Raw genomic sequence first — 20374 nt, forward strand, 5'->3', positions numbered from 1 at the left:
GATTAGAGAAAGTATATTGCCGAATACTACAAGGTATTACAGTGTATTACTGTATATTACTAAGTACTACACTGTATTACTGAATACTACAAAGTATTACAGTGTATTACCGAGTACTACAAATTATCACAGTATATTACTAAGCACTACAGTGTATTATGGAATACTACAAAGTATTACAGTGTATTACTGAATACTATAAAGTAATATTACCGCATATTACTAAGTATTACACAGTGTATTACCGTATATTACAAAGTATTACAGTGTATTACCGAATACTTCAAAGTATTTCAGTGTATTACCGAATACTACAAAGTATTACACAGTGTATTACCGTAAATTATGGAGATATTATACCAGGTATTAGAATGTATTAACAACATTAAAATGTTCAACGTCGTGGCGAATTTTTTTTCCGTACACGGTAGGCAGTATCATTGACCGTGGGCAGTATCATTTTAACCGTTGGCAGTATCTATTAATTTTTTCAATATTTTTCGGAAACCGGTCCTTTGACATGCTCAAGTGTTTGTACCGCAAATGCCCGTGGAAACTTTTGACTTGACCGAAAACAAAGAGAAATACAGAATATGAGTGTGGAATAACTTATTCGAAGCGAAAGTAGCTGGTAAGTACCATTAATCTTTATATACTAAGATAGATGCTTGTTTCTCAAAGATTATATAAGTTTTATTTTGATCGAGTTTTTCTCACTGTGATTACTTACAACATGTCAGAAGAGAATATTGATTTCAATGTTGGTGAGAGGTTTTTTCACACCATCGAATTCTACACCATTTATACCAAGGTTGTTCTTATATGCGTAAAGACCCAAAATATAATCAACTTTTGAAACTTTGTTGTCTGTTTTAGCATCCAACGAGAAAACCGTGTACGGAAAAAAAATTTGCAACGTCGTGTGTCGGATGCGCATTTAAGCTGTTGAAGGGGCCAAAAATACGACATTGTCGGGTAAAGTTAAGGCTATGTTAGTATGGAGTTGAAGCCTGAGATCGGTTGCCGTTTGTTGTTAGTTATAAACATTTTAAAGATGGCGAACCTTCCCTACTTTATTTGTCTCCCTTGTTGTTTTTATAACTTTCAACTACTGTTGTTGTTTTTTTTTTCTCTGGAATCTCGATAACACTTTTCACATCAGTTAGTTTACCAAGTCCTTAAACTTGACACCCAAACTGTATTTGTTATAAAATAACATTCGTAACGCTTTCCCTCCCCCATGTTTTTTGTCGTTTCGTGCACGCAAGCTAGTTCAAAATAGTTACTGTTAGCTAGCTAGTGCTAGCTAACAGTAATTCTTCTTTAATCTCCTTTAAAAGTAGCTTTAAAAGTAGCTCGCTAGCTAGCTAGCGAGCTACTTTTAACTTTTTCCTAAAATGCTATCAAAATTTTAATTTTAAAACCTGCTGCATGCATTATTTTAAAATGCTATCAAAGTGCTCAATTATGTCACTCAATTCATTTTTACTTAAAGAGGTAGGGGCTAAATGGAGCAGATTGGGCCACTGTCTAAAATATGTTTGGTTAGCGGTGAGTCGGTCGGTCGGATAAAATATTTTCCCGAAAAATTACAAAAATACTAGCTATATTTCTCAGCCGTATTTTGTTATTCGTTTTAAATATACGCCAGCTGTATTTTTAGCCTCCTTTTTAAGTTCGAATTTTGTCAGCCAATGTTGTTCCCATGGTTTTCGCTTGTATTGCCATAAAGCAGGAAAATGTAGCACTGAGTAGCGCAGCGCAGTCCCCTATGAAATAACATTTGGACGTAACAACCGTAATTCGGAGGACCGCTGAAAAAGTAAATGGTGGATTTTGTTGCGTGTCGAAGATTGTTCGTGGATTGTTTGGTTGATTTTTAACAAATTTAAAGACTCCCTGATGAAATCATCTCTTTTTTCACTTTTTATAATTTTTTTTATTAAAATAATCAAAGCTCAATTTCATAAACTTTAAGAAAAGACCCAATTCTTATAAACGAATAAAGATGGCGTAAGAAACTAGTCAGAAATTTGAAAAAGCTAAGCATGATTGACCTTTTAATAAACATGACACATTATATAAATAATAAAATTATTAGAATACAAATAAACTTTTAAATAAATTGATTTTTTTTTTATTTCCATCAACCATAAAATTTATCTCATAAAAATTATATGTCTATTATTATTTATATTAATTCATGTCAGCTTCTCCTTAAATATTATGAAGAAGAAGGCATGAAAGAAAAAGGCAGGGAAAAGTATTAAAGGTATTTACAATTATTTGGTGCATTAAGTAAGATTAAGTAGAAAAAATCATTTTTAAAAGTCCAGACTTTCTATGACTACCAGCATTCTGTTACTTATAATTTTATGTGCCATAGAATTTTGTTTAAGAATGCTTTTTCTTCTGAACTTTTAATTTGACATAACAAACATATTGATAACTCACACCCTTTAAATTTAAAAGGGTCAAACAAATTTATTGTTTCAATTTTGTAGTGTTTCTGTGAAGTAAAAATGTAAAAAGAATTTGGTAGAAGCAAGATATAACTTTTTTTTTGATATTCATCCTCTTATCATCACCTTCTCATCGCTAGTGATGACCATCATCATTCATCATCATTCTCGGGTTAACGTCCGTTTTCAATGCTAGCAGGGGTTGGACGGGGTATATTAATGACCCTCTTCCAATCTGATCTAGACTGTGTTAGATCTAAACTCAACTTCCTCTGTATCAAGTCTGTCCTTATAACCTCCTGCCAAGTCTTTCTCAGTCTGCCTCTGGGCTTTGCCCCAAAAACACTTTCTTACCCAATTATCCCCCTCCATTCTTTCCAAGTTCCCCAGCCAATTCAATTTTCTTATCTGGATAACATCTTTAATTCTAAGGATACTTCTTCTTAACTCATCTGAACTCTTTCTGTCTCTCAGACTGGCGTTACACATCTACCTAACCATTCTCATATCATTCCTTTCTAAACTGTCAAGATCTTCCTGCTTCACTGCCTGTGTCTCACTACCGTACAACATAACACTTCTTACACAGGCCTCATACAACCTACCTTTTAACTCAATTGACAAGACTCTGCTAGTCAACAAAGGAAGTAACTTTCTGAACTTTTTCCAAGCAGAACCTATTTTGCAAGTAACACTTCTTTCCACTGAATTGCGAGTCCACCGTGCAAAGTGGGATCAGGCCTTGGAATTCATTTACATCCCAGACGTCTTTTAGACAACTTTTGCTATTCTAAAAGACGTCTTTTTTAGCGCTAATTTGTCCGTCTATAATGCATCTTTTTAACCGTCTAAAAGCGGTCTTTTTAAAAAAGCATTTTAAAAGATCTCTTTTAGACATCTTTTAAAAAACGTTTTTCAAAAAATTTTTACGACGCGCCTTTTTAAAGACGTTTTCTAGACCTTTTACAGATGTAGAAGCCACTAAAATGCATCTTAAATGCAACTTTTTAAATGCATCTTTACAAAGAGATTTTTTATCCATCCCTTTTTTGTTTTCTTTATTATTTTATAAAATAAATTTAAGACGTTTTTTTACATTATCGTTGAAACGTACAGTTTTAATAAATTGCAGAAATAATGATATCACAGACTACAAATATTTTGTGATTAAAATATTAATCACAAGTATTATATCAAATTCGTATTGACACTTTAAACAATAAATATATTTTACAATTACAGTAAGCAAATGTAACCGAAAATAAATAAACAAATAAAATATTATTTATAATACACACTATACAATTAAATCATTCATATTCATATTTACAAATTCTAATTATTAAAATATTCTGTATTATGAATTCTACCTAATGAACTTATCCATGATTAGAGACGTATACTAATTTCTACGTCAGTTTTAAAAGCATGCTATTAAAGCTTAAATTAGAACTCTAATCAAAAAAATCTCAAGCATATTAAGCTTAGGCCATAGGAAAGAATCACCCTAAAAATTCGGTGAAAATTGCTAGTATAGTTAAAATTCATCGTAACGTTTGCAAAGCCGAAATAAACAAAATAAATATTTGAAATAATAAAGAAGTCAGTTTAGAAGAAAGAAAAAGAAAAATATTAAAGGTATATATAAATGCCATTTATAAACGAGTTAAGTCGAAAGGGCTTTTCCTTTGTTTATATATTTAATGTATGTACCCGTTATGTCTCTGATTCTCTGACTGGGAGCGTTTTACAGCTCGGCCCCAATTATGCGTCGCAATTCTTGCTCATTCGCATCTCGTTGACAGATTCTAGAGAAAAAAAATAGCTCATTTCCAGATAAATAATGGACATTTATAGAAACGTAGTCAGAATACACACCATACATAAAGGGTAACAACGTAATACATCAGCTAATACACTTACCCACTATAATTTTTTAAATTAATTTGCAGAGAATAACAAAACAAAAGTACTTACTTTTTAAACAACAGGTATGCTGCAGATGCTGTCATTAAATACCACCAATTTTTATTGAATGTTCCGATGATCAATTGTCAAAGAATATCCGCCAGGGGGTGCAGAAAAACAAAATTATGACGTATTGAAATGAAAACATATTATGAAGGGTTGCCAAAATACATTAGTATTTTAACAATTAAAAGTGACGGTTACCACTTTTAATTTTGTGAAAAATTGATTTCCGAAAAAAATAAACATGCTAACTAAGTTTGCGAACAACCCCATCTTTTTAAAATGAATTTTTCATATAAAAAACAAACGTCTTTTGAAAGATGCATTTTGACCACTTTTAGAAGTAGAAAAAGACGTCTTTTAAAAGACGGGTTTTAGATGCATTATAGCAAGAAGAGAAAAACGTCTTGTAAAAGATATATTTTAGATAACTTTTAGATGCCTTTTAAAAAACCTCTTTTAAAGAGCTTCTAAAAGACATCTAAAATGCGTATACAAGATACGAATTTATTTAGTTTCAAAAGACGTATAAAAGATGTCTTTTAAGAGATGTTCTTAAGAAGATGCATTAAAGACATCTTAATAGAGTTTTCTAACAGAAGATTTAAAAAAGACATCTTGAGATGTCTTAAAGACGTCTTGTGCCAGTTGGTTATAACTTTAGAGTGCTATAAATCTTTTTTTACTGAGCAAGTTACATACACATCGGACTAAATTTCATTCATTTTTCAATTTATTTTTTGATTTTCTCAGATGTCAGGATTTATGACTCATTGTGGAATTCTTGGTTGTGAACAAAATGAAAACTCCTGCTCAGCTATTTTTCAGAAATTGACAGTTTGGCAAAGTTCAACCATGGATTTAATTAACTTTTATATTATGTTTGTATTTTTTTTATTTTAATTTATATTTTTGTTATTATTATTGTAAAAAAAGAAAGTAACTTTTTTAATAAAAATTTTGCTCTAATTTTTTTTTTATTAGTTATTTTTTATACATGACAACCACAAAGGTCTGTTTTAAGAAATAGTAAGAAACTTTTTATACAAAAAACACTAAGTAGATAATTTAGCTGTTTGAGCAGTTAAAACAGGTTACTGTCACCATTACATGCACGCACACCTTTTGCCATGCATACAAATAGTCAGGTAACCATGCAGGTTATTCATGCTTGCAAATGTCTTTATTAACCTTTAGAGTGCTTTTCTCTTATCATTCTTATGCAACTTTAATTTTGATTTGTTACACTGCCTAAGGACAAACTTTGTCATTACAGTTATGTTTTGTTAATATAATCTGTTATTTGCAAAATAAGGCTCACATATATATTATTTTATTATACATTTGTTTCTAAAATGGACATGATTTTCAGTAATTTAACATTTTGCTGAAGAATGCACCCAAAGAACCTCACTTTATCATTGTTGCAACGTGAGAGATATGGGCGGCATGCATCACATAAAAAATTATTGGAGTTTTTAGAACATAAAACTGCAAATCACAATAGTGTACATCTGGTATTATCATTTTTATTTTTATTTGCTTTTAATTGATATTGTAAAATACATTTAACATAAAAAATTATTTTAGAGAAGCCAAAGAAATTTTTGATATTTGTTTATTTAGACTTACCACCTACAGCAACCAGCAAGATCCACATTTGTGATAACATTTAGTCCAGACAGGTATACAAATATTACTAATATTTAGGTGTAAATCAGTGTTTTGTAACAGGAAAAACACGTAAATTACTTTGCTGACAGACAATGCAAAAGATGGCTCAAAATCCAAATTTTCCTAATATGTAAATATATAAAATTCAAAAAAAATCGGTTTTATCATGAGTTAAAACTTTGCACAGTAATTCCTCTTGATTATTTAGTGAAATTTTTAAGTCAAACCTATGGTTATAAGGCAAGTTATTAAATTTAAACAGTTATAAGGATTTCATATCAATTGAAGGAGTTGTTTTGAGTAGTAGCCAATATCTAAAGTTTTAGGAGGTATGGGACCAAAGAAGTTAAAAGGTTGGTGTTCAAGGTAAATATATCTGTATAAGTGGCATAGTTACGCTGCATACAGCAAAAAGAAATTATTGAAAAAATAGCAAGCAGGCAAATCTGCCACCTCCCACCTTCCTTCACCCCTTGGGCTGAGTAAGGTTAATTAAACGGGCTGTTTAATCTTTATGGCATTAGTTTATTTAAATTGCTTGTATTCCATTGATTATACCATCATTTCTACTTTTGCACATTTACTGAATTAAAAAGCCAGCATTTGTTATCAATTTTTTTTAGAACAAAAATTGCCACCAGTCATGGTAACCACACGGTGATAGTATCAGACTGTTACTCATGCAAGGTCATACACACCCTACATGGTCATCTAAGAACACCTTGGTGTGCATCATTTCATCCAAGAATCAACAGTATTTTAGCCTCTGGCTGCCTTGGTGGACAAGTACGTTTATGGAATTTAAATGTAAGAAATTATTATTTGCTTTAATTGTGCCTCTTAGGGACTGTTTTTAAGGAGGCAGACTCGCTTGACAAACCAGCCTGGCTCACTTGCCTATCTCAGTTAGGTGAGCTGGCTCTGAACAATAAAATATTAAATATATATATAATGCAGAACAAAAGAAAAAATTTTTATAAAAAAATTTGATTACGTGAGCATAATAAACCATCTCACCTAGACGAACCAGCCCACTTTGTCACTGTTTATATGGATTTTTATCCAACCTGCTTGCCGAGATTGCAGATTGCTCTGGAAAAAATTTCACACTGGAGTAAATTTCTACATGTAAAATGTTGAATCTTTTTCCACCCTGGGAGAAATGATGTTAATTAATATTGACAGGAAAACACATAGACTTAATTAAAACAAAATAATAAATTTTAAATAGAATTATTTTGAATGAATAAATCATAAGGAAAAAGTTTAAGTTTTAGGGCTATGCTCCATAATAAAACTAAAAAAAAAGAAATGTCAATGAAATGAAATGCCATATTAGTTTAGTCTAGTGAAAAAATATTAAGACAGTGTTTGAAGAAGTTGTGAACTGAAAGAGGTTTTGAAGGGATAAGGTGAGAACAAAGTTCAGTTAAAATCCCCGAGCTGCTGCCATGAACACTTCACCTAATACAAATATTGTTTCGTTATTATGCAATTATTTATTTTCTTATTTCATTCTTTTTCTTTACATTGCCAACGACGGTGATGTAAAATGTGATGCACAGCTCAAAAGGACATTACATCTATGATATGGAAAATTTTCTGTTCTTTAGAATATAACTGATGACAATGTGATCTTTTCGTTGCAATCCGTGATAGCATCGATCAGTTTTCATCCAGTTGATGACATACTAGCAATTGGCACGACTAATAAGATTATCCTTTTCGACTGGAACCAACGGCGACAACTGCGAATCATTCAGACGAAACATCATTCCGAAAGTGTTAGGTAAGTTGCTTCCCTTCTTTTCTGTCAGTCACTTTTTGTAATCAGATTATTTAAGATTGGGTCAGGTTTTCATTCCATTGTTTGCATACTTAGGCTTGTGCGATTTCTACAATATGGAAGCAAATTACTAACAGGAATTGCAAATGCATCCACACAGTATTGTAAGGTACGTAGTTTATCGTTATCACGTGCATTGGTCTTGTTGTTGTTGTTGCATTTCACGCCAAAATCACTCAGCAGATGTCTTATGTTCAAAGAGTTTAGAATAAAGCACATTTCTGTAAATGCGTGACTTTAAAACACACATGTTTTCTTCATTCTGAACATTCTTTTAGTTTAAATTCCTAGGAACTCAGTATGAGCCGTTTCTATAAGACGTCTATAAGAGAATGTGTTTTCTTTTTAGCCGACGAGTCTGAATGTAAGCACGAGAGGGTATGTACTAAATTTTATAAAAAGTTCTTTTTCTGTAAACTATAAAATATGTTTAAATTTTTGTGCAAACTGAACTATTGTGTTTTTTTTCTCTCTAAATATTAGAAACTCATCTGGTCAAGCTGTTGTACAAACAGTTACTTGCATGCGAATGCAAAAGAGACCATCAACAAATCAAAATGTCGACAGCGCTACAACCACAAAAAGAAGTAGAAATAAAAAAAGTCCGAATGACCAGACTGAAGGCACAACAAGCGCATCGTCTAGTAGGGATCATCTTCAGGATCACCTCGCTCTTTCTGACCATTCCCAAGAGGCAGGTCCTTCGACAAACGCTAACATCAATACATTGAATGAGGAAGACAGGGCTAGTAATACTGAATCAGCGCCAAACGTAGGCTCTGCTACTGCTACTGCGAATATGCCCGTTGATCAGCAGTCTAACACAAACGATTTTCAACATAACACTGTAGATCGAAGTTTTACACAAGTGGAAAGAGAACAGGTGTCCCTCAATAGGTTAAGACTTCACAGACCTTTGTCTTCTAGAAGTCTGACGCCGCTTTCTTCGCCAATGAATGCTGTTGCCACGCTACGTCCGACATCTTCCTCAACGTTATCGCTGCTTTCCGACGAGACTGAAAGTAATGAGGACTTGAATAGTTCGATAAGTTTTGCAACTACTACTAGTGATGAAGACGTGGAGCCACGTTCTATAAATGTCTCACGGCAAGTTCGATCGGAAATTTGGAATTTTACCCTTGGTGAAGCAATGCCATCAGATCAGGTAATGGTATGTAAAACAATTCAAATTTTGTTCAGATTTGTATCTCCCTTCTAAATCTCAGCGTTATTTTTAATTAAACAAAATTTGAATAAACTTTCTCAATGTAGGTTTCAGAAAGCTTTAATGAAATAGATGTCTCTGTGGAGGGAGCCGCCTCAACCATTCCCGTGCACGGCTTTGTCACCTTCCCATCATCTGATGCCGGTGGACACAGCGCTAGTATATCTTATCTGAGTAGAATGAGAGCACAGACAGCCGTGGCAACCGCTACAGCAAGGTCCAGTCACCACGTCCACACAGCGGTTGTAATCGCATCGCAAGAAGACGAACACTCAGAGGCGGCTCTGCAAACCGCAGTCAATCGTGCCATTGCGGGTGCGTTCGCAGGAAGTGGGGAAGGTGCTGTTGCGAATAACATTATTGACACTACGCATCGACTTCAGTTATGGGACTCCAATTGCAGTCAGTACCCCGATATTAAAGATGGTATGATGTTGCATAATTTTGGGCATTCGTTTTAAATGTTGACTTGAATCTCGGGGCAAAGATTGTTTTGATATTTTGTAAATCATTTGTATTAAATCATATGTATTAAGTTATGTAATTTTGTTATTTTCAAATTGTAGAAAACAAGAACGTGGTTGTTCCGTACTGTAAAATACATAACGATTCAAGCGTTGATGTTTCGCAAGATGGTAGTCTGGTTGCGGTGTTCGTCCCTAGCGAGCATGGTTTTCCGATGGATGCACAGCTTCAAGTCATTTCGCTACGGCCAGAATCTTATCTACAGTGTATATACTCCAGGAAATATGGTATTATTTGATTTTTTCCTTCTGCTTTTTGTAGTATTTTAAGGCATCGCATAAGCGGGAGCGCGGCATCCTAAGAACACAAGCCAACATGATGACCAAGTATAAATTGACATGGGAGGGAAAGGGTGTTTTGTCTGGCGGATTTGCTCAAACAAGAACGGGGTTTTGTTTAGACGATGTTAGATATATGTCCTTAGGACATGGTCAAACAGTCTTCCTTGTGCTTAAACCAAGACCAGTCACAAACCAGGGAAAAAAGTTTTGTCGTGTGAAAACCAGGTGTAATACAATAGAGGCTTTTTATCAATAATCAATGCGCTTTTTAGGTCCTAACGCTGTATCAGTGAGCCTCTCTCCACTCAGTAGATTTGTTTTGGTTGGGTTAGCATCACGGAAACTTCACTGGCATCTCACTGCTCACCAGGTAAGATTTCTTAAAACACTTGGCTTCTCACTATACAATAAAATTTAGTCCGTATTATGTAAATTAAGGTATGCCAACAAAGAAGATGTTGACTTTAGATGATTTTCGTTGCGTTTGGAAAGTAAAATAAAAAAGCGATTTCTTCACACCATAGAATAGATTTTGCGACCTTGCTTTTTAAACACGTGGTGATGTTTTTTTCAGCTAGTGGGGCAGATTCTTCAACTACCGAAAGACGACGAATTTGTACATTCCGACACAACAAAGGTGCAAAATTCTCTACGTCTTCTGTATTTTATTCTTGATGTTGTATGATCTGTAATATTATATTTTTTGGATGGAAAACTTCATCCGCATCAGTAGTTATACCATGCAAATTTGTATTTAGGCACTTTCTAATATTCTACACAAGTGCAGTCAAACTCAACGGTCCAACGTAAGTGTCAACACTGTGCGCTTTCATCCGAGTCCTGGTATGGGTATAATCTACGGAACAAACAGAGGTCATATTCAACATTGTCATATTGGGTAAGTACGTTTTGTTTTGAAGAATACGGGCGTTATAATAGACACAATTTTGCGTTACTTTTTGACTAAAATACCGCGAAAAATTGTATGAACGCCTATTTCTGAAGTTTAAGTAGAATTTTAACCGAACTGGTAAATTGAGAGTCACGGAAAAACAAGAATTGTGGTATTGCTAGCCCTTGAAAAAATCGAAGAAAAATTTATGTTACACCTGACAGGGGTCCGAATTAGACTAGTCGCTAACCTGTGGACAAATCCAAAGGAAGGCGCCTGTCGCAGTAGAGTTGATAAGAATATATCGCATTTATTATTTGTAGTTGGAAAATTTCGTGCGTGGTTAAGAATGGCCCGTTTTTGGTTAAAAAGAATGGCCCAGTTTTGGCTAAAAAACAATGTTTTTGATATAAAAGTGATTTTGATTATGAAAGAATAAAATTATAAAGTTTTCATATTTAGCGTCAACAATTGTTTATAAATGAAGATTTATTTATTCCGGTGTTGAAATGAACATTTAGGGCATGCGTTTATTTTGAAAAGGGTGTTTTGTTTATTCGGAGTGATCTAGGAAAAACATAGAGATGTTTTTTAATTCAGTGATTTCACCTTTTTTATTTATTCTTTACCAGGCCCGACATGAATCTAAATGAAAAGAGAAAGGTTATTAAAAAGAAGTTGAAGTAACTGCATTTTTATCAGACAACAAATATAAAAATAGCAACGAATCTAGAATTACTAAATGCATTCTTACGATTCTCTAAATATTCACTGTCGTCTAGTAGGATGCTACCACGATGAAAACACTTTGTTATTCAGTTGGATGGCACCGTGAAAAAAACTTGTAATGTTGATCCAAGATGAGCTGTGTGTAACCAAAACTGCACATGTGGAGTTGATCTGAACTATCTATTATACGTTTCCGGACTTCCTAGCATGATCAACCGTCTCAAATGGTTTGAGAAAGAAGAAATTTCATATCACTTATTTACTTTAAACTTTGTATTAAAGCGAAGCTATATTATATAATATTTTTTATGTACATATTTTCTATTCCTGTACATACTCACATTTGTTGTACATTACTTTCTTCTGTGGAATACATTAATAACTAAAATTTTATTAAAATGACATAATGGGGCTTTTGGTTGTACATTAGTTATATGCACACCAGTTGTAACCTATCCGCAAATCTTATTGTATAATGACCTCTCTTTTGTGACTAGAATCGAAGTGATTTGTAAATACAAAAGCATATTTCTTCTTGGCTATATCACGTATATCCTCAACGCTTTTACGTTTTTTTCTCTTATTTTACAAAGATTCTCATGTCCCGGTTAATGTTTTAGCAACATGCCCACAAAAGATCGTTATTCGTTTGAAACCGAGAAAACTTGGAAAGTCAGCATCTATTTGTTATTTTCATGCATCACAAAACTGAATAGAGGAACGTTAAACATTGCGTAGTTAATACATCACTGAAATCCAGCTTTTAAAGTAATGCAAAATGATTTTGCTATTGATCAAAATTTCCAAACAACGTCTCCTAAGAACTTTTACTTTGCATTTGCTGCGATGTTTACATTACGGAATAAAAATGCGACAACCCGCGAAAGTTTGAAGAATCAGAAAAATGGACCGTGCCGATGCCAGTAAATATTAGTAAGCTCAAATTTTCCTGATACATTCTTATCTTTAGCATTCTAACATCTCGAAATATTCTTCTTGATACAAAATAAGAATATGAAGAACTGCATATATGATTCGAAGCCATTAATGTGAAAATTATTTTTTTTAATTCGTGTTAGATCTTTCATCGATCAAAGTCAGTGCTCTTATTAATCTCGTCGGTGAGAGTCAAAAAGACCTGGGAGCGAGGTTGTGTTCTTTATATTTTTTTAGAAAACAAACACTTCACTTTAAAAGCATCGTGTGCATAAACTAAATAATATGTAGTTGCCAGGTAACATTTTTTTAGTATATTCGAAACACGTGTTTTTGTTACATCTCGTTGTATTTGCCAACTGGATACGCGAGTTAGAGCGTTGTCATAACAACATGACTTTTTATGGGGTTTTTTATGCACATGTAGAGACAGTGTAAGAATGAAAGCAATTGGGAAGTATTTTCTATTATTTTTACTTATTGTAATTTTTATTACCTTTCTACGCTTTATACTTGATTTGAAATCTCTGTTAAATGTACCCAGTAAAACCGAATCAGCTTTACTACATGGAACACCCCATCTCGCTCTAGTGGTTGGGGTTTTAAGCAAGTTGACTGCACGAAATAGAAGAGATTCAGTCCGTCTGACGTGGTTTCAAAGTTGCCGGCGACATTCAACCGTCGTGTGTCGGTTTTTCACAGATACCATCGAAGATATTGCACTTGAAGAAAAAAGACGTTATGTCAACGAATCAAACACTCACAACGATTTAATTTTTATGCCGTATAAAGGTAAGACCTTTCTCGAAAGATGCTCTAAAGCACACGATCAATATTATTGACTTTTAGTTACCTTGTCAGGAAAAAAATCCGTCAGTTAAAAATTTTGTCGTTACCCTGATTATCATTTATATCAGCAATTGTTTCTAATCGATGATGTCATAATTCCGAACAGCTAAATTATCAAGAGTTATCTTGTAAGCCAAGAAGACTTTCCAAGCTCTGTCATATAGAATTCTTGACTTTTTTTTAGGTGGTCACAATTTTGCGTTACGACTTGTATGGATGCTTCAATGGTATATGAAGAAATTCCACTTCGATTACTTTCTCCGAATTGATGATGATTATTTTTTGTGTTTGGACAGGTTACTGTTCGAACTACCTCAACGAAAATATCAAGCATTATATTGGGGGTACATACATTGTACAGAACACGTGATACGAGTGGATGAGGGCTGGATGATCTTATCACGTGATATAATTAAAGAAGCCTTGAGTAAATTCAACACAACTTTACAATGTCATCCGTTTGGAGATCAAGCAGTTGCATTGTGGGTACAAGATAGCAAGCTAAATATAACTTATTTTTCTGATAACTCTCGGGTGATACACGCTGCCACAGCTTATCAAAGCGAAAATTTCTTAAATACGAATATTTGTAAAAAATACTTAGCTCTGCACGGCTCGTATCCCACCCTTATGATGAAATATTGGATTATTTCGCAAGAATTCAATCCAAAACAAACTGTCTACGAAATTCCAGATATAATTCCGTTTGATCAAGTTTGCAAGTTTAAAAAGGAAATCGATTGGAGGTGGTTTTGGCCTCATGTGCGCTTTGAACCTAGACCTTGTAAAGACAATCCGAAATGGGATATCACCGACCAAGCTTTTATAGGTCGTCAAGATAAGGGCGAGGAAGCAATATACTGACGACATTGTTGACTTTCATGAACTGTCATTGTACACTTAAGTGGAGGTTAGGTTCAATTTGGTACACATGTTTTTTATAGTGATAAATTGCGGTGATATCTATAGACCACTGTCCGCGTGACGTAGTTGTTTTGATTTTATTTTGAGAACAATGGGAATGCGCGCACTTTTGTGTAGGTAAAAAAGCAGGACTCGCACAGGATAAAATACTTGTTAGGGAAGATTAAAGATTTTTTTGGGTAGCTCCAAGAGAAACTGGAATTAGATTTTAACTATATTCTTCTAATTCTTTTTATAAAATTTTATTAATTTTGAGCGAATATTTCTTGTTTGGATGGATTTCTTTAAATATTGTGGTATGTGGTTTATATTTTCTGCCTACAGAAATGCCTACATGCGCAAAAAACCCGCAAACTTTTTAACTTTTGTAAGCATTGACAAGTAATCTACTATGATTCTCTAAATCTTGGTTGTGTAATTGTATACGTTGCTCCTTTTTTAACTTTGCTTTAAAAAACATTCGTTAAAGAGCTATTGACAAATTGGTGAAGACAAAAGGATGCTGTGCTTAACGTTTTCTTTCCACATCTTTGACTAAAACAGGGTGTCAGCTGAAACTATCTGGAATAAGGTTGAAGCCTTCAGAAACCAGACTGCGAGTAAAGATGCAGTTACAGGTATAGATGTGGTTGCACACACCAAGCAAAGCAATTATAGAACTTTTTAGCTAAAACTTTTAAAAAGTGAAGCGACGTTGAGAAGCAAACAACCTTTAGGATAAGGCTGGAAATTTTACTGATGTGTTTTTTTTTTTTCGTGAGGAAAAACAAGTACGGCGAAATATCCTTCCAGGCAAAAATTATCACAAAAATCAACTTGCAAACATCTGTTTATATTTTCAAAAAATCTAAATGTAATGTTAATAAAATAAAATGCTAAATGAAACTTCCGTGAACCAAAAAGTAACATAAAAAAATTTTCGCGAATTTTTGCGTTAGATAAATGTAGCGACAGGTGTTGCTATGATGATTATTATTAGAAATATAGTATAAAATTCATTCTCGTGCGCAGAACTGTACAAACTAAACCAGGGAACAAGATTGCATACAATTGCTATAAAAATGTTTAAAGAGAAGAAAATTACCCTGAGACGAACATAAGAACAATGGCATTTTATCCTGTTATTTTTTTTTAAAAAAAAAAAACCCACGACAAACATCGAAAAATATATACAAACCCAATTGTTTCGATTTTGAGAAACTTGTATATACTTAGATTTAAGGTCTCAATAATTTGTTAAACGGATATAAATTAATGGTGCTTAAAATTTAAGAACAAAATAAAAGAAACGGTTTTAGGCTGAATAAGGGAGATAAATAAGTTCAGTTTAAAGTCAAATTACATAGTTCATATATAAAATACAATACGCGGGACCTAACTTTGGTCAACAATCGCGAAAGTTTCTTTCTTTAAGGTGTAAAAAAAATAGTAAATGCATAATAATCCATTTGTCTGATTAAATGCCCTCCATTAAGTTATTCACATCTTCAGTTTCTTCATACATCAAAACTAACGTCTTTTTGCACCATTAACGAATCTAAACTTTAAAAATATCTCATTTGGTTCATCCAGTAAACAAACATAAGAAATTGATTGGTCTATACTTAATGACATCACATTCCCGCGTCTTCCTTTTCTCTTGCAGACTTCGTACATTTCACGTTCTGTCCCTGTGAAATAGACAGTTTTACAACAGCGACAAATCTCGTTGTTCGTGATTTGTTTATGAGTACATTTCGTTAGTATTTTACTCGCGTTAGAAGCCATGCTTTAATATCGTAAAATTGATATAAAGATTTTTGAAACAATAACGTGCTCAGGTATTTGTTCGGTTACACGTTTGTTTGAATTTACATTCAGTCTCATTTTAAGTTAGTTTTGTCAATCAATTTAAAAAGAATATTAAATTTTTTTGAAATGTTTCTAACAAACAGAGTTCGGAAATAGAAAATATCTTTTCCATAAATATTAAAACAGGTTAAACACGGAATGCGCGTATGTTTGTTATATATTTAATGTACGCCGTGATTTTAATTATTCACAATATAATTCTCGTCGGAATACGTTTGTTTTTCTACCTAATTTAGAACTGCTATCGTCATTCTGTATTGAGTTAAAAATCAAAAATATAACTTTTCGAGCACTATCGCATTTCATTAAAGGACACTTAATCAGTAATTTGAACCGATACACAGAATTTAAATTATGAACAATTTATGGTTAAATGAAAAATTTATGTCACCCACTGTCGAATCACAACCTCGAACCAAGGGCCTGTAGCGTTTTTTTTTTATGCGATGTTTTATCCTCATATAAAAAAAAACGCTACAGGCACTGGGTTCAAGGTTGTGTCGAATCTATGTTTTGAACGATGTGTTGCCAAAAATTAAGAACACATAAAGAACGCACTCAGCTTATATTAGTTCATAGTTTATAAGCAAACTCGTCCCCAGGGCTCTTTTTATCTTTCTGACGATCTCGGACGAAACTAGAAAAAAAGTCCCAGTGACGTCTCCATTTATTCTCAAATCGACATAAGAAAACTTTGAGAAAAATATAAAATACACAGAGTAAACTTTTTTTTCTTTCGTTGAATGAATGAAAACAATGTATAAAAATATAAGATACAGCGATATATCTAAGAAACAAAACGAACTAGAACGAATTCACGTGTCTATAAAAAAAGAACAATTCTTGTCAATTTATTAAATAATAAATAATATATACGTAACTAAGAATTATGGAAAGATTAAAAACAAAATATAAAAACAGGCTATGTAAAAGTTGTGTTCATATGATGGTCTATAAGAAAAATTATAATTAGCCTCGATTTCGTGCTGAACTTAATTTTGGCGCGAAAGTATATATATATATGTGTCTTTGTAAAATACTTGCCAGACATCAATTACCTTCGGGTGAGACTAAAAAAATATTCTACACCTTTATACACGTTGTGTAAAAAATCATATGAAATAATATAAAAATGTTGAAAGATATATTTTATCATGTGCAGTTATAAAAAACTTAAGAAACTAAGGTATCATTTTGTAACACCATTTTGAAATAAAGAAAACGACCAAAGAGTTTTTCAAGCGTCATAGCTATTTCTAACCTCCTAGGTTATGGCAGACGCAAAAATATTTAAAGAGCCATATTAAGGTAAAAGTGTACTGGATTCCTCTTCCTGTAAATGTTACGCTTGACGATTGCGCAGAAACTTGACTTTGAGTAGTAAACAGATCATCCGATAGAATCTCGACTTGGCTTCGACCGACACCACTGCATAACGCGTAGGTTGTATTCGAACGGAAGGAGAAAGACACCAACTTTTCATTACAAATCAGAGTGACGTTCTGCACTGATTTTGACAGTTGAATAACTATCACAGAAAACCGACTTTCTAGGTGACATCGTGGACTGTCGCAGTACAGCACACACGATTGAAATTCGCAACGCTGGTGACACATGACTGATGATTGGCATGTTGCTTTGTTGATAACTAAATCCTTGTTTGGGTACGAACGCGAGGTTTTTATAACTTGGGAGCAGGATTTCGTCGCTTCACAGGAAACTTTGCAATCCTGTCCATGACATATTTGATGACATTTCTAAAAAACACAGGAAAAATAACATTTAGTAAAGTACGTTAATTTTTTTATTATGAATAAACTATGGACAGTATGATTAAAATAGCTGCCTTTGTTGCTAGGGTCGAGTAGATTAACCTATATGCGTCTGGATTTGGTAGAATAATGTCCAGTTAAAAGTAGAGGGCAAATATAACATTCTGTAGCATAGTTAACTAAGCTTTTTTCGAGGATACCAAATTTAGTTTCTCTCAAACGAAAGCTAGACGCAAGTAAATGTCAGAGCAAATCCCTAAAATTCCAATCCACCTCATAGCAAACCCCGAATTACAATTAACCAATTAACCAACTAACTAAGCCGGCGTGGTCACATCTTAACTTCTTAAGTAAAACAATTATTTATTATATTTGTTCAGGTGAGTGAGGCTTTTCGCGCTCAAAACAAAAGACTTCCCGATATTGACCACAAAACCAAAGAACAATAGAATTAACCAATCATAAAGCGCGGTCAGCATTCTGACCGCAGAAAAAACGTTGACCCAGCGTAATTTTTCCTATCTTAACTATTCTAAATTCCTAGTGGAAAGAAAATTATGCTGTGTCTCCTGACGAAACTTCCTGCAATCCCTCACAAAATATATTGAGACAAGTTAAAAAATTTTCCCACAAGTCAGACAGGCCATTTCTATATTATATCGACGCTATTTCAACTTGTCAATGTTGACAGCCGATCAGGACTAGGATTAGGTTCTTAGATTATTTGATTAGATTCCAAATCTCAAAATGCGCTAACTGTTGCTGACGTCAGCGTTAAGTTTTTCTTGAACTTCGACGACCTTGTGGACCCTGATGTATTCTATTCCGTAGAGCGGGCGTGTAGGAAAGTGCAACTGGCGCAATTTATACGCTACCCACCTAACCTACGCCTACTGGCCACGTTTAATTCGCGAGTTGATGCTGCTTGCTAACATTGTAAAACGTCCGAAAAAGTGCAATTGTCATAATAATGGTGTAAGAGATTTTAGTGACAGAAATTTCTGACTGAACTGTGAAAAAAAACTTACCTGAGTGTCACGACAATTCATTCTACACATCGTATTCTTGAGACGATAGCCGCATTTTTGTTTACATTTCGTATCTTTCATACAACCAAGAAAACATTTTCCGCCGAAACAACGTTGTAAACATAACATTTCGTATTTGCAACTCATTCCGCACACAGGTTTATCGTAAGGACACAAACCGCTCCCTCGTACCATAATATCAGTACCATTCTTTTGAGTTTGTTTGCAAACTGTTTTCACAAACATAAACAGGAACGATGCAGAGAGGCATAACATCTGCATTGTTTCTTTATCTAAAACAGATAATTCTAATCAATTTATAACCCATCGTATGCAAAAAAAAAGAGGATCCATTATCATTTTATTCAAAAGCACACAGTACTTTAAAAAATGAAGAAAAATGTGATAAATTTTAAAATTAAAGTAATACAAAAGCGAAGAACTACACCAAAGTTTGCTGGAAAGCTTTTTTTGCAAATAACTTTCGGTTAAATGTGAAAATGCAAGCCTGCAGAAAAAAATAAATATACAGAACAGCATATAACAACATATATAGACGCCTGCTTCCCACAATCACTTGTTTTGGCCCGAATACTAATTTCTTGCGGCATGTCGTCTGAAATTATACACGTGAAATTATACAGAGGAACAGAATTATCCAATAAAAGTCAAGGTTAATATTTAAAGGAGAAATCCAGCAGACGAGGCCTCCATCTGAGAGATTATTTTCCTGGTGCGCATTGTTTTCGCTACATTTTAAAATCCAACAAACTAAATTAAAAATTATTGAAAATCACAAATTTTGATTCTCAAAAAAATTATAAAAAGAACGAATTAACTAGCGCGCATTCTGATTTCCTTTTCCATCGTGCAGTTCTTTAGAGTATTCTTGGTAAATACTACAGGTGGTCACTTTGGTCATTTTGAAATTTAAAATTGTGCAGCTGGTTTTATATTACGAAAAAATATACGAAATTGGAATAGCTAAATTCGAAATTCTGGGCATCATTTTAATTATAGTTCTGATTTACATTCGAACTTTGAGTAGCGTTCATGCGTGGGAGAAAACAACAGAAATTTTGGGAGGACTGATTGTAAATTGTAGATTTTAGAAGTTTTCAGAACGTGATTTGTTTTTTAAAATGTTGATTCTTTTACAGTGTATTAGATTACATAATGAGATATGCCTTACTCCTTTCATGATGGTTGAAAATATTTTGAACTTCTTATGTTTTGCAGCATTTACTATAATATAGTATATACCGGTTCAGTAGAGTTTAATTATCTGTCATAAAAGATCCAAATTTTCAGATAAAATGCGCCAATATTGAAACAACCAAGTGGGATAAGATTTTTCAACCAAAGCAATAATTGCGCAAGTAAACTGAATGCTCAATACAAACTCATGT

General features: G+C 33.5%; 3 protein-coding genes across 4 annotated transcripts; 2 read left to right on the top strand and 1 right to left on the bottom strand.

The window, feature by feature from the left end:
• The first annotated feature begins 1407 nt into the window (after positions 1-1407).
• LOC130662736 (activating molecule in BECN1-regulated autophagy protein 1-like) lies at positions 1408-11993 on the top strand. 2 transcript variants are annotated; one of them, XM_057461656.1, is made up of 13 exons: positions 1408-5950; positions 6060-6118; positions 6731-6914; positions 7721-7896; positions 7990-8062; positions 8303-8331; positions 8437-9124; positions 9226-9604; positions 9745-9930; positions 10257-10354; positions 10559-10621; positions 10743-10882; positions 11509-11993. In XM_057461656.1, the coding sequence occupies exons 1-13, from the start codon at positions 5828-5830 to the stop codon at positions 11561-11563; spliced, it is 2253 nt and encodes a 750-aa protein (XP_057317639.1). In that variant the 5' UTR covers positions 1408-5827; the 3' UTR covers positions 11564-11993. The 2 variants fall into 2 exon arrangements, with proteins under 2 accessions (XP_057317639.1, XP_057317640.1); XM_057461657.1 differs by having other exon boundaries at positions 1409-5950; positions 8437-9118.
• A 684-nt stretch (positions 11994-12677) lies between these two features.
• LOC130662738 (uncharacterized) lies at positions 12678-14375 on the top strand. The gene is made up of 2 exons (XM_057461658.1): positions 12678-13333; positions 13575-14375. Exons 1-2 carry the CDS (start codon positions 12982-12984, stop codon positions 14252-14254), a joined length of 1032 nt encoding a protein of 343 aa, XP_057317641.1. The 5' UTR covers positions 12678-12981; the 3' UTR covers positions 14255-14375.
• Positions 14376-17026: 2651 nt separating this feature from the next.
• LOC130662439 (uncharacterized) lies at positions 17027-20363 on the bottom strand. Its single transcript, XM_057461314.1, has 2 exons — positions 18966-20363; positions 17027-17922 (listed from the first exon to the last, which is right to left on the bottom strand). The coding sequence occupies exons 1-2, from the start codon at positions 19245-19247 to the stop codon at positions 17422-17424; spliced, it is 783 nt and encodes a 260-aa protein (XP_057317297.1). The 5' UTR covers positions 19248-20363; the 3' UTR covers positions 17027-17421.
• Between the last annotated feature and the right edge of the window lie 11 nt (positions 20364-20374).

This window comes from Hydractinia symbiolongicarpus, chromosome 10, assembly GCF_029227915.1.
Source record: "Hydractinia symbiolongicarpus strain clone_291-10 chromosome 10, HSymV2.1, whole genome shotgun sequence".
Taxonomy (NCBI): domain Eukaryota; kingdom Metazoa; phylum Cnidaria; class Hydrozoa; order Anthoathecata; family Hydractiniidae; genus Hydractinia; species Hydractinia symbiolongicarpus.

Excerpts from the sequence above, each read along its gene's own strand:
- LOC130662738 (XM_057461658.1), top strand. The coding sequence starts at position 12,982 with ATGAAAGCAATTGGGAAGTATTTTCTATTATTTTTACTTATTGTAATT. Across the intron at positions 13,334-13,574 it reads AATTTTTATGCCGTATAAAG|GTGGTCACAATTTTGCGTTA; the intron begins GTAAGACCTTTC and ends ACTTTTTTTTAG.
- LOC130662439 (XM_057461314.1), bottom strand. The coding sequence starts at position 19,247 with ATGCAGATGTTATGCCTCTCTGCATCGTTCCTGTTTATGTTTGTGAAA. Across the intron at positions 17,923-18,965 it reads TGAATTGTCGTGACACTCAG|AAATGTCATCAAATATGTCA; the intron begins GTAAGTTTTTTT and ends TGTGTTTTTTAG.
- LOC130662736 (XM_057461656.1), top strand. The coding sequence starts at position 5,828 with ATGCACCCAAAGAACCTCACTTTATCATTGTTGCAACGTGAGAGATAT. Across the intron at positions 5,951-6,059 it reads ATCACAATAGTGTACATCTG|ACTTACCACCTACAGCAACC; the intron begins GTATTATCATTT and ends TTGTTTATTTAG. Across the intron at positions 7,897-7,989 it reads CATCATTCCGAAAGTGTTAG|GCTTGTGCGATTTCTACAAT; the intron begins GTAAGTTGCTTC and ends TTGCATACTTAG.